The sequence below is a fragment of the Helicoverpa zea genome, chromosome 22 (genome assembly GCF_022581195.2).
Source record: "Helicoverpa zea isolate HzStark_Cry1AcR chromosome 22, ilHelZeax1.1, whole genome shotgun sequence".
Classification (NCBI taxonomy): domain Eukaryota; kingdom Metazoa; phylum Arthropoda; class Insecta; order Lepidoptera; family Noctuidae; genus Helicoverpa; species Helicoverpa zea.
Window position 1 is genome coordinate 6039675 of NC_061473.1, and position 13143 is coordinate 6052817.

At 37.0% G+C, this 13143-nt stretch overlaps 1 protein-coding gene across 5 annotated transcripts in view; it reads right to left on the reverse strand.

Annotated features, from left to right (window-relative positions):
- Window positions 1-56: 56 nt before the first annotated feature.
- Window positions 57-13143, reverse strand: part of LOC124641405 (guanine nucleotide-binding protein G(s) subunit alpha) — a 38108-nt gene continuing 25021 nt past the window's right edge. For 4 of the 5 annotated variants that reach the window (XR_006985682.1, XR_006985680.1, XR_006985681.1 and 1 more), the window contains 11 exons: window positions 12242-12365; window positions 11475-11636; window positions 10923-11006; window positions 10333-10466; window positions 9595-9723; window positions 8914-9093; window positions 8195-8393; window positions 7411-7576; window positions 6655-6948; window positions 6408-6425; window positions 57-6178 (listed from right to left, as the gene is read on the reverse strand). Coding sequence is in view for 1 of the 5 variants with exons in the window: in XM_047179478.1 (XP_047035434.1) it covers window positions 7276-7347; window positions 7502-7576; window positions 8195-8393; window positions 8914-9093; window positions 9595-9723; window positions 10333-10466; window positions 10923-11006; window positions 11475-11636; window positions 12242-12346 (1140 nt within the window). In the remaining 4 variants the exon portion in view is untranslated. Of the gene's footprint in view, window positions 6179-6407; window positions 6426-6654; window positions 6949-7256; window positions 7348-7410; window positions 7577-8194; window positions 8394-8913; window positions 9094-9594; window positions 9724-10332; window positions 10467-10922; window positions 11007-11474; window positions 11637-12241; window positions 12366-13143 lie in introns of those variants that run through there. The other variant, XM_047179478.1, reaches the window with a different exon arrangement.

A 13143-nucleotide genomic window follows, 5' to 3' on the forward strand; every position in this document is an offset into this window, starting at 1 on the left:
TCAAGAGGCATGCACAATAAAAAATGACATACAAGGGTTACAAATGAAATACAACGTTTTAAAACAACATTTATTTTTACATACATTAAGTCGGATTCAAAATGCCTGAAACATACTGATTTTTGTACACATCAGTTATAGATTATTATTAATTTCATGGACAGTAAATTATATATTCTCTTTGCACGAATCTGTGGAGACATAAAACTTATAAGCGTTTGTTATTTTATAATCACCTCGCAGTACACACTACTATACACATAAATATTAAAAATTTCATTTTTATCTTTAGGAATTTCATTAATTAGGTATATTTTTTAAATTAAATTTGTTAAAAATATAGATTTTCAGTATATCATTAAACGTAGGTATTAAGATTAAATACACGATAATCCGCAGTCCGTCGGTAACGAACACAATGATAAGTGCTGATCTCAAATACCGATTCTAAACAAAGTGACTTTGAGCTATGCTAGAAAATATTCTATTTAAAAAAATTAACTACCCAAAAATTGAGAGAAAAATACGTTTTTTATTATTTTATTTTTGTGCTACAATGGAAAGAAATCTATGAGCACTAATTAAATGCCTTCATTCATTAGCGAGAGAGTTGCGACGAGTTAAAGGTAAAACATTACCAAAAATATTTGCAGTCGAGCGCTGCATTCTTTAAACAAAAGGGTACTCGACGCGTCTCACATACATTGTGCGCAAGTACATTCACTTATCTACTATGAAGATATATTAAAAAAGGAGGAATCTTTTCAATACTATTTGGTTATTATCAACGGACGTTACGATACTACTAGTCAAGGATCCGAACACGCGAAACAAAGTATTAAACCTACGTCCACATTGTTGGCGCCAACACGATTATATGAAAACATGGCGACGCGAGCGCAGACGAACTAACCTGCTCCGACCTAGCACGGACTTGCGGTGTTCATCTAAATATTGAAAAACATAGAAAATTATGTTCTAAGCTACCTTTATACACGATACAATGACTCACATGTTATTGCATTTACTTAAATCGTAAAGGGATGAGGGTAGGACAGCAATATACAATGTATACATACTTGTTACGTCGACATTTGTTAGGGGGACCACTTCCGTTCTGTCGCTAAGAGACACATACTTCTGGAAACTAACTTATTACCGAATACTCGAACGCTACGTAACTTTAAGTTGCACTTACAAGTATGACATAGCTATAAAACACGTTACAATGTTCGATAGCGTGATACATAAGCGCTGATCAAAGTTAGGCTTTGTTCAAGTATCGGAATTAGACTGATGTTGACTCCACCACCTTTACAGTAATTAAACCAATTTGATTAATTACCATCTAGTCTTTTCTAGTTTAAAACATCTAGTTCGAAAAACTCATTTTAAATATGGACGAAATACCCCTAAAAATGCTCTAACGCCATATATACAACTTGTGAGAAAACTTTAGCGGCGAGTGACCCGAATTTAGAAACTGCATAGCATAAATATAAAAATTCAAAACTAAATTACGTATAATTTTTAAGTCTTTGAAGTTTGAACAACCGAAAACATTGTGAGCTAACTGGCTTTAAATATAAAATTATATAATATTAATTACTCAAATCAACGTCTATAGTTGAAATATCAGGCAACTATAATTAACTAAAATTGTTATAGAATTCAAAGTGCTTTTTACTATAAAATCGTGATTTTCTCTAATCGTGTACTTTTATATCAAAAGCTTAGCCGGGCGTTGCTTTACGAGTGTTGAAGTTAACATAACTGGATAACAGAATAAGTATGCAAACTATATTGTTTAAATATTTTTTTCATCTTCTGCTATTTCCCAGAAAAAAAGTACTAAAAGTACCTTTATTTTCATGAATTAAAAATCTTGTTTTTTGGCTTATTTCTTCATAATCTAGTTATCAAGTTATGTGAACTAGAACACACACCAGGCCTACCATTGAAGTCAGGTCGAACTAAATGTGTGCATTACTTAAGATGTCGAAGTTACAGTATGTTCCTTTTGCTGGGCGACGACTTTCACGACAACCAAATTGAAGTTTACTTCAATTACAAGCAAGATATAAATATAAATGATTAATTCTGTATTTTTTTTAGTGAAAAAACTTTATCTCTTGGAATTCCTGTTTATTTTACTTAAAAAACGTCCCGAATGCTTCACTGTAATTAAAAAAATTACAGTAACGAATAAAGGTGCCTTTTTACTTATTTTGGCAATACAGGATTAATGGTAAAAGTAGGAAGTCGTAATATAGAAGACGGGAAGTCGTAAAAGTCGCAACCCACCCCGAACAGATCCGACTACTGCGTAGCCTGCAAGACAGAAAGTACCCCACAACATCAGCAGTCTACGTTATATTTTATACCTTTTTTTGTTACTTTTGCATTCCATTTTTATTTTTTGCGATACGCTATTACTTACTTAAATAGCTACCAAATAGTACTTTTTTTTATTAATTTTACATATATAATAAAGAATGCCATGTTAATTTTTAATTACACAATGATTCTATAGTGATGTGGTATGTATGGAGGTCTCCTTATTGCACGATCTACGAACGCGGATGACATTGGCGAAAAGCCTTTGTTCCGGCATGACAAATGTCTATGGTTTCAATATGGCGCGTGTATTAGTGTTCGAGTTTGTATATCGTAGTCTATGGTAGATAAATAAATATGTATATTTGTTTGTCTGTTTGTCCCCAATGCTACCGCGTCCGCTCGACATTATCAAGTCGTATATAATTGACAGGCTTCTAAACCTGTGGCAACCCCCATACGACATTATGAATTAACATATAGTTTCATTTAATATTTTAAATGTACGTTATATTCTCTTCTACTTACATTTAAAGTGAAACTTATATAACACAAAAAAGAAAAAAAAATACAATTTCAATATAGTTATATTTAAAAAAAATAACGACAGTGTTACGAATAAGAAAGCAAAAAATAGCGAATTTTGTTACTGTACATACAATACGAAGGAAGGAATTATTCTGTTTTTTTAGTATGGTAACATAGGATATGGTGTTTCCGCTGGCAACACTACATTATGGCACATAACACAAACTCCAGCTTAACTTTCTTATATTAAGGACCATTTTCTAACAAATTATATATTAACAATTTTATTATTTTACTGCTTAAGGTATATTTCCGTATTGTGCTTAAAAGCAAAAATACGTTGAGGTGTAGTCATATATCGGGCAACAGTCAGGCATCATTCTATCGCAACTACTATGAAAATCGCTTATATATTTTACAATGTTTCAGTGGAATGAGTGCAGAGCGATAGTCGGCGTTACACTTTTCAGCCATTAAACTGGACCACTTTCCAGTCGCCCAACAGTTGCCCAACAATACCTTAAGCGGCAAATAACAATTTACTAAATCAAAAATATATTAAGATTCATAACGATAGAATAGATCATTTTGTATTTTAAAAATATCTCTTAAAATAGCACGACGTGTAAGTACATAAACCAATTTTATTTTTTTCATATAATATAAATAATAATAATAATTCTATTTAGTAAATTAATGTTAGGAGAGGTTAGTATTCTTTGTACTTAAAGGCTAAAATTGTGTCCATCTTATAAACGAAAAAAAAAAATAGTATAATCTTTGAAAATATTTTTTTAAACTCAAATACTGCTAGGATATTGATATTCTGCCGGCCGTATTACATACGGTCGGATCTTTGGACCTTAAATTCCTAAAAGCTCAACATTACAAAGAAATAATAATTAAAACTAACTTTTAATCCACAAAAGCACTTGTATTGTTACATTTTAGTCAAAAATTGTGCTATGAACGAACGTATTAAGACGCAAACGAAATAATTATTACAAAACTATACGATATTGGAAGACGTACATTTGATAAGAATTAAAAATAAATCGCTTTTAAACTATATTTGTGTAAAAACTAAATAAAGATGTGCCCTCATGTGTTAGATATGGTCGCTTGATTTCACTCTGATTTTAATATTATCGACATCATATTTTATCATAAAAGTTTGGATGCTTAAATTTTACTCATGTCATTTGTCAATACAATGATAAAAATATTTCATAAGCTGTTTTGGTTACCAAACAACAAAATCAAATTAGTGTTACAATATGTTATTTAATTGTTGTTCATTCAAAATAACACGTAAGAGCCCACCCCTAAAATATCCGCCAAAGAAAATAAAATAAAAACTTCTGTAATCAAAAATATACAGACATATCAAATATTCCTTTTTAATTTGATCTAGAAAAAAATGGCTATACTCAGTGTATAATTTTATTACGAAATCAATATATTTCAATTTAAATATTCAGGGTTTATTGTTTAAATAAATAAAATAAACGATTTGGCCTAATTTGAGCATAAAATGATTGCGCTCGGTAAATAGCGGGTAAAGTTGGACTACACATAGACAACAACAAAAACTTTTTTGTGCTATAATGTCAGAAACGGACAGTATTTTTCATCTATTAAAAAAACCTCTATAGTTTATGATATGACAAAGAAGTTTACATTACAAAAAAAGAAACTGAGTTCTATATTCAAAATGTGCGTAGTCCGACTAATATCCCCAAGTTAAGCTTAACCAACTTAAAAAAAAAACGTTGTGTACTCGAAAGTGAAGTGAATACTATTGATCTAGCCTCGAGGCGTACCTAGTACTTCGATGATCCTTAATATAAAACCGTTTGAAACAGCTGCGGACCGGAGCGGACGACTATGAAATATTTACCGACAATAATAACAAAAAAACTGTGGTAACTCAACGTATTATTACGTATTTGTATTAAGAAATGTTCCTTAATTAATTCACTAAAATTAGTTGGTAGACTATACTTTATTTTATAATTGAAATGAATCGTGTCGGTATCGTATCGTTGTCGTGCCGCAGCCGCGTCCCACCCGGGTCGCTCGCACCTCCACACGAACCAGTCTAGTCTAGACTAAATCTAGACTTTCACACTATTTTTATAACTTCAAATCGACTAAAACATCAAAACGCTCACATCACTAAAAGTCTGTTTGGCGATTATAAACACAATGTTTCGAATAATGCACAAAGTAATGTAAGGATTAGTCGATTATCCGTTCCCAAACGATTTCAGTCGATTAAAACATTTAATAAAATGTTATCGATTACACATCCTGTCCTAACCCAGCACTTACAGTGAATATCGCATGATTTAATGTATAAGTTACAATTAAAAATAATGTTTTTAAAATCAACAACTATCAATTTATAATAGAATCTTGAAGCAAATAATTATAATAATAAGAATTAAGAACAACTTATAAGTACCATTGTTTGTGTCAACTGAATAAAATATATCGTAAAGAGACCGATCGACTAAATTAATCGATATTATATAAACGTAACTGGCGAATATTCGATACTCCACGCCTCATCGAGCAGTCGAATTTAGTCGAATCACGTCACAACCCAATAGACCCGACAACGTCACACCACTACGCGGTGCTCGAATTTCGAAAAAGGACCGTAGTGATGTGCGTTTACAACATCGACTAAGGTGACAACTTACTAAAAATGATAAGTAAATGGACTCTAAACAAATGCCACTATGTATCAATCGCACTTCAGTGAGCTAATGACACTAATGCAGGGATGGTGGACTTTTATTGACTGATGTGGCCAATCCTTCATGGCAATAGTTGACATGACCAGGTAAAAAGAAAATTGAATTTAGATGCCATTTACGAAAGAAAATTATCTTCCTAATTTCATGACGTGGAAAGTTTTGTATTTGTCTTATGTTTGTTTTAAAAATGGTCTTTTGCCCGGGTGAAGGGAATAGTCCCCTCGAGATGCGGGTGAATCCGCGATAAACAACCAGTTGTACATAATTTTAATTGCAATTTGATTTAAATTAGTGACATGCCCAAATTATTTTACTGTGTGTCAACCCTGCATAGTGTCATGAGTAAAAGGTGTTTAGAATAGAATTCGATATTTTTCATTGCATTTAACTTCTCACTCAGTACTATAGAAGTAAGTGGTATTTATCTAAAGCCAACAATTTTATGATGTGCATAACTAAACATGTTTAGTAAATTCTCACATAAAATCGACTAAAGTTGCCAGCTTATCGCAAACTCTGACGTTCGGAAACACCATGGGAACATCACTATAGTTCGGCCATTCAGAGAATGCGTTCCTGACACGTCGCGATTGAACTGACGACGTAATAACATTCATTGATTATTGATATAATAATGTTGTTTTAATGCTCCTCAATTGTTAAAACGGTAAACAACCAGCAAAAATATTTTTATCGTAACTGCAACGCCATTGCAAAGTTACGTCGTCAGTTCAATCGCGACGTGTCAGGAACGCATTCTCTGAATGGCCGAACTATAGCCGCGGTATAACGATTATAGTTCGGCCATTCAGAGAATGCGTTCCTGACACGTCGCGATTGAACTGACGACGTAACTTTGCAATGGCGTTGCAGTTACGATAAAAATATTTTTGCTGGTTGTTTACCGTTTTAACAATTGAGGAGCATTAAAACAACATTATTATATCAATAATCAATGAATGTAGTTACGTCGTCAGTTCAATCGCGACGTGTCAGGAACGCATTCTCTGAATGGCCGAACTATAACGCTTCGTAATCGATACTCTTACAATCGGTAATCGGTAAATATTTTGTCGTATCAAAGCGAAATTATTCGAGATTGAGTTTTTGGATAGAAAATTCGAGATTTTTCGTTATTTTTTTTTTTACAGAATCTGGTTTTTCATGAGTTGTTTTCGTCATAAATACATATGTATCGTTACGAAGCGTTTTCGTTGGGCGGTAAATAAACCAGGGAGTCAGGGCGTACGTAGTGTAGTATGTATTGCTGACCGGGTCATACGAGTCGCGGGCCTTTACTGCACCGCACATACTTTATCTGCAATACAAATACAATTGTATTTAGAAACAATGGAAGAGTGAATTGTATTGTGGGGTATGCCCAAGTACACGGAAAACATATAGGTCCGTTTTTTCAAAATGAACTGTTTACTTTAAGACTTGTGTGTGTTGTTTTAGAAAATTTACGTTTATGTTGTAGGTGAGATTGGGTCTGAGTGGATGAGTGAGCGAGTGAGAGTGAGTGAGTCACGTGGGTTGACGACAATTGAACACGCGCTTGATGTTCTCGGTGTGTCGGGTAGCAGTAGTGAGTGAGTGAGTGAGTGAGTGTAAGTGGACGGTTACCTAGCGGGTGGTGCTATGGTTAGAGCAGCTCGTACTGCCGGAGGTGCATGCGTTGTATGATGTCGCGGCAGTCGTTGAACACGCGCTTGATGTTCTCGGTGTGTCGGGTAGCAGTAGTGAGTGAGTGAGTGAGTGAGTGTAAGTGGACGGTTACCTAGCGGGTGGTGCTATGGTTAGAGCAGCTCGTACTGCCGGAGGTGCATGCGTTGTATGATGTCGCGGCAGTCGTTGAACACGCGCTTGATGTTCTCGGTGTCGACGGCGCACGTGAAGTGCGGGTAGCAGTAGTGCTTGCCGTCGCCGCTTGCCGTGCTTATACGCTGCGGAAATATAAACAAAATCATAAGGCCTCCTATGGACATAAGGACATTAGGCGCGTTCGTTCCTCGGGCGTATGAGCTCGGGGTCCGCCGTGTGCTGGACGCGAGTTGGTGTTCGCCAGCGTCGCGTATTAACGCCGTGTGACGTGGGTGAAACTAGCGCTCGGCCGCAGCCAAGTGGTTTAACCACTTTCAGCCGAGAAGAATAGAAGGGGATTGCGGGCGAAGGGTAAGAACGCGGCGCCTGCAGTGTTCACACACGGCACGCGACTCTGAGGCAGCTCACACGCCCAACAATCACACATGCCTAATGTGGGGTATATTTAGGTACCTAATAAAACCTTCAAGTGTCGGATAGAGTTTGCTTAACATATTTGTATCATGAATTACATCTTTGTTGCCACTTACGGCTTACTTTCTCCAGTGCGTACAGTTATAATACGAGTATTTTGGTGAGTAGAAGATTTGTTGGACACAACTTTTGTCTACATCAAGTTTCAAACAAGTTTCTTGGTGTAAACGAGAGGTTACGTAGCCTAAATGAGACATGATTTGAGTACACCAATGCAAAATGACGTATTTTGTACCATCCCATATTATTTAAAAACATATACGTACAAGGAACTCGTCCCGTATGAAGTACTTGGCCCGGGCGACGTCGGGATGGTCGCGGGCGTCGGGCGCGGCGTCGGGTGGCGTGGAGTAGCGCGCGAACTCCGCGAAGTACTCCTCCAGCCGCGACTTGCCCGCCACCACCTTCTCCGCCAGCAGGTCCTGCTTGTTCAGGAACAGGATCACCGATATCGTGCGCAGCCATCTGAGGGGATAAATAGTAGGTTTTGTATAAGTGCTAAAGGATCTGAGGCTTATACGTCTATTCCTATGAAGTAATTAATATCTAATTTGAGTATCTATATTTATGTATTCGGTTTTGTACAAAGTCCTAACGAATTTGTGTTAGCTTGAATTTCGGTATGTATACTTATTTTAGACAGGCAAAGGAAAATAAAACGTTTATAAAATTAAAATAAAGAATTTCATTTACCAATAAAACACCATGTTATTCCTGAAGGCTACATTTTATCCTGGCACGGAAAATAGTTCTCTCGGAACCACTAGAATTAAATGTACACTACACTTGCTAAGCTAAAGAATTTATTCGTTTATTTTAACATGCTGATCTCAGGGAGTACTAATTCGATTTGAAAATAATTTTACAGTAAATAGCCCGAGGGTTGCTATCAATTTCTTTTCATCGATTCCGGTTGTTCTTTCAGAGTTTCCTCAGAAAGCGGGTCAGACCACAATCAAAAGCTACTTATAATACAGCTCCGTACCTGTTGTTCCATATGCTCTTGAAGAGGTCGAGCGACTCCCGGAGGCGGTTCTGCGTGGGGTCCTCGCGCAGCACCATGTTGTAGGACGAGCAGGCGGTCACGAAGATGATGGCCGTCACGTCGTTGAAGCACTGGATCCACTTGCGTCGCTCGTCGCGCTGGCCGCCCACGTCGAACATACTGGAATGTTTTGGGCTGATTAGTTGATAGATAAAAATATTTTATACATCAGCAGAGATGTCATCGACAATGTCTGACAATTGAGTAGTGGAGGTCAGTTAAGATTTAGATTTGTACTCCTGTTATAAATTTTATTTTTCAGACATTCAACGACTTGTTAGACGGCGACGGCATATGACTAAATACCTCTAGAAGAGTATGAAAGAAGGAAACATGAGCAGACCCCAAAAAAATTATAAGATCATGATTTTTAAGACATTGTTTGCCTTTTGTTCGAAGATTATCTATACCCTTTTAAATGTTACTTTAAATAGCGTCACTGCTATTTCTTGATTCACATCATAGTAACATTTCTTTATTTTTTTACCCACATTTAATACTATAAGAAATTGTTGTTTTAATCTACGATATGAGAGGAGGCCAGAGCCCAGCAGTGGGACGATAAACAGGCAGGTGACGATGACCGATTATATATCCTATAATAAATAATACTGTACTCACTGGAAATTGACTTTGTCGACAACGAACTGCGTCTCGAAGATGCCGGAGGTGAGGACTCGACAGCGCAGGATGTCCTGCTCCGTCGGCGTGTAGTTCGGCTGCTTTATTATGTGCACCTGGTCCAGGAAACTGAGGAGGAACATAACAACATGATAACAAACAATGGAGCAACGTAATCCAATATTAATGTATTGAATTTAGCAGTGTTGTACGGTGATAGAGAGATGGAAAGGACAGTATAGATGGTGTTAATGTTAACTGTGCCTGACGCAGGAATTCCATCGGTGGAATGGAGCGGAGAAGTTTTTAAGCAATCGATAGATTTACGTCCTCGAATCATCTCGTCTCCGCTCACTCAGCGATTAATCAAGGAACAGCCCCTAAATCCGTAAAGGTGCTTTCAAATGGGTATTTTCACGTCGTGCACTTGGTTTTATAAAAAACGTACCGCTCTGCAACCGTGTGGTGTTAGTACCGCTCGAGAAGCCACTAGGTTCCACTTTAGGATAAGCAGCGTTGATCTTGGCATACAGTGGCATCGATACGTGATGAGCGATTGAACCATAATTGTTTGTGTAACACATGCATAACTTCATGACATCCATCCAGTTACGCTGCCAGTCACTTTGTGTTATTCTTGTTGTAGTAGTTTTATGTATAGTTTTTACTCTAATTTTGTGAATACCTACCTACATGTATTTTCTTTCTTTCTAATGTTCTTAGCTATATGATACGTACTACTTAGCGCAGTCGATGAGCTGGTACTCGTTGCTGCGCTCGTAGGTGCGCTGCACGCCGAGGTCGTGCCACAGCGCCTCCGTGTGCTCGTAGAACTCCATCGGGTAGTCGAAGTCCGGCTGGGACGCTACGTCCTGCAAACATAAATATCGGTTCATATGTGTGAGATAAATAGATGAAGGCTCCTTATTGTAGATGGATTAGCGAATGATCTGTAGCCCTATCTACAGCGGTACCAGATCTCGACGGAAAAACATCAGAAACATAAGGTCTCGGTCCAATTTATGGTAGGCACCGTCTTACGAAGGAGTATTGGTTTGCCCAAGTAACTGGGTTGAGGAGGTCAGATAAGCAGGCACTTCATGCAAAACACTAGTACCTACTCAGCTGCATCAGGTTAGACTGGAAGCCGACCCCAACATATTTAGTTAAGGGCTGGCCATATGTAGAAGGCGACTTGTTTTAATCGCAGAAAATGTGTCTACCATGCAGTCTTCTTAGCAATATGCCAGAATTCAGAAACAATATGGCCTTATTTAATCAGTTTTTTTACGAACACATAAAAGTAAATATCTAAACATTAAACATACCTGTATATAATCGACGCGCGCCTTATTCTCCGGCTTCTCGAGCGGTATGGGCGGCGTCAGAGTGCTCATAGCGCCGGTTATTGTCTGAAACACGAATAAAGAATTGTTAGAACTAGCAGTTTACAGGATTGTTTGTTTCATCGCGCTAATGTCAGGAACTAAGGGACCGATTTGAAAAATTCTGACAGTAGTAGATTAGATAGCCCATTTACTGAGGAAGGCTACAGGAACATAATATAACATGAAGTGCTTTTCAAGAACTTTCACATGGCACATGTTTATTCATTGTAATGAAACTTGAGTAAATGGGCACAAAATAACGCCTTTTGATACACAGGTATTCTAGACTCTGGAGCCTTATAAAATACTAAGAAATAAAGCGAATTTTCATACAGTATCAAAATAGTCACTTGTTTCCTAATTATCGTACTTTCGGAATACTTGATATCGTCCTTAGAATCAAACTTATTTATATGTTTGACGTTCATAAGTGATTGTTAAGGCCTAAAAGATTTGACTTTAACTTTCATAAAATAATAAGTGTAAACTTACAAGTATCGCGTCGCGTATATTCTTCTTGATGTCCTCGATCTTCTCGCGGCGCTCCTTGTCGGAGAAGCCGTTCACGTGAAGGATACGCATTTGTTTCACGATGGTGGACTTGCCCGACTCGCCCGCGCCCAGGAGTAGGAGGCGGTGCGTGGCGCGGTATAGCTGGAAGTGACGAATAAGAGGGTTAATTTGTTGGGAAGACATTCACTAATATTTATAGAGGAAAATATTTTTTGTGTGTAATTGGCGCTGAAATTACTGAATCGATTGGACCAATTATTTCACTCTTGGAAGGCTACAGTGTCTCCGGGTGACATAGACTATGTTTTATTCTGGGTACGGGAAGAAGTTCTCCAGGAAAACCACGGGAAACAGCTAGTACCTATGTAATAATTTTGTGCGGTTTTAATATAATTAAGGTGAATAACCATTCGAGACCAATAAAGAAACACGGAATTTAGTTCCAGTTTCACAGTTTTGGACGTTATGCAATGAAGAGCAGTTGCAGTTTGACATGTGTTGTTTTTTTACACTTTTTGTGTATTTAAGAAACGACTTGAGATTTATAAATCTTTGTCAAAGCATATACTAGCGGTGCTTCGGAAACAGAACACCAATAACGCAGACGGTTTCTTTTACCATAGCAATATTTCAGTGGCTCAGCAATTCGTACACCATCATAACCATTTTTCTAAGATCCTTCAACGGGGAAAAAGTCATAATTTTAACTTATTAAAGAAACAGTATAAGAATATTAGTCTGTTCACCTGTTTATCCTTCTGCAGCTGCTTGGTGATGGCATCGCTGCGGCGTTTCTGTTTCTTGGCGTCGTCTTCGCTGCTCTTGCCGCCCGGCGAGCCGAAGCATCCCATTGCCGACCACGCCGCCCACCTGGGAACAACGAAATGTAGGGTTTTTTTTTTTTTTTAGTTTAAATCAGACATCTAAGGCCCATAGAAAATATTATACATAAATATTATAACATCACATATTTTATACAAGGTGTTGATTTGCATTTGTGCCATAGCTCAGGAGGAGGACATACAATACGTAAATAATCGATTGGAATTACAGTAGATGGGAAATAACTAACATGCACTGCTTTTTTTGTCGTTGTAATGTCGTGGTATTTCCGAAGTAATCCAATTTTATGAATGAAATTTATGAGTGATCGTTGCGTATGCTTTGTGTTTGAGTTTGTGTGAGGGTGCAGCACGGTTTTAACGCCAGTAACATACGCGCCAAGTTTAAATAAGGCTAGATGACATTTACGGAATTCCGAAAAAAAAAATAAAGAAAAAAAAAATACGTACCAATTTTTTTATTGATTTGGGTCGAGAATCATTAGCATAATTACCTCCTTGAATATGGCACGGATGCAAATCAACAGCTTGTATAAAAACAACTTAAAACTAATGCACACGAAGTATCGGCGTCGTGTTACGCTGTAATGTGGAATAGGATTTGTATATGCCTTGTAGGGACTGTGTTCCATTTGGTTGGGTATTTAAATAAAGTTACAGGATCTTGACAGGACTTCTATCATAGGACTTTCAACACTGATACATTTTAAACAAACAAAATAATGGTTTGATTGTTTAAGTTATTGTTATTGAATTAACATTTATTTTAACCTGTATTTTCTTTAAATTGGGTTTATTCATTAAAC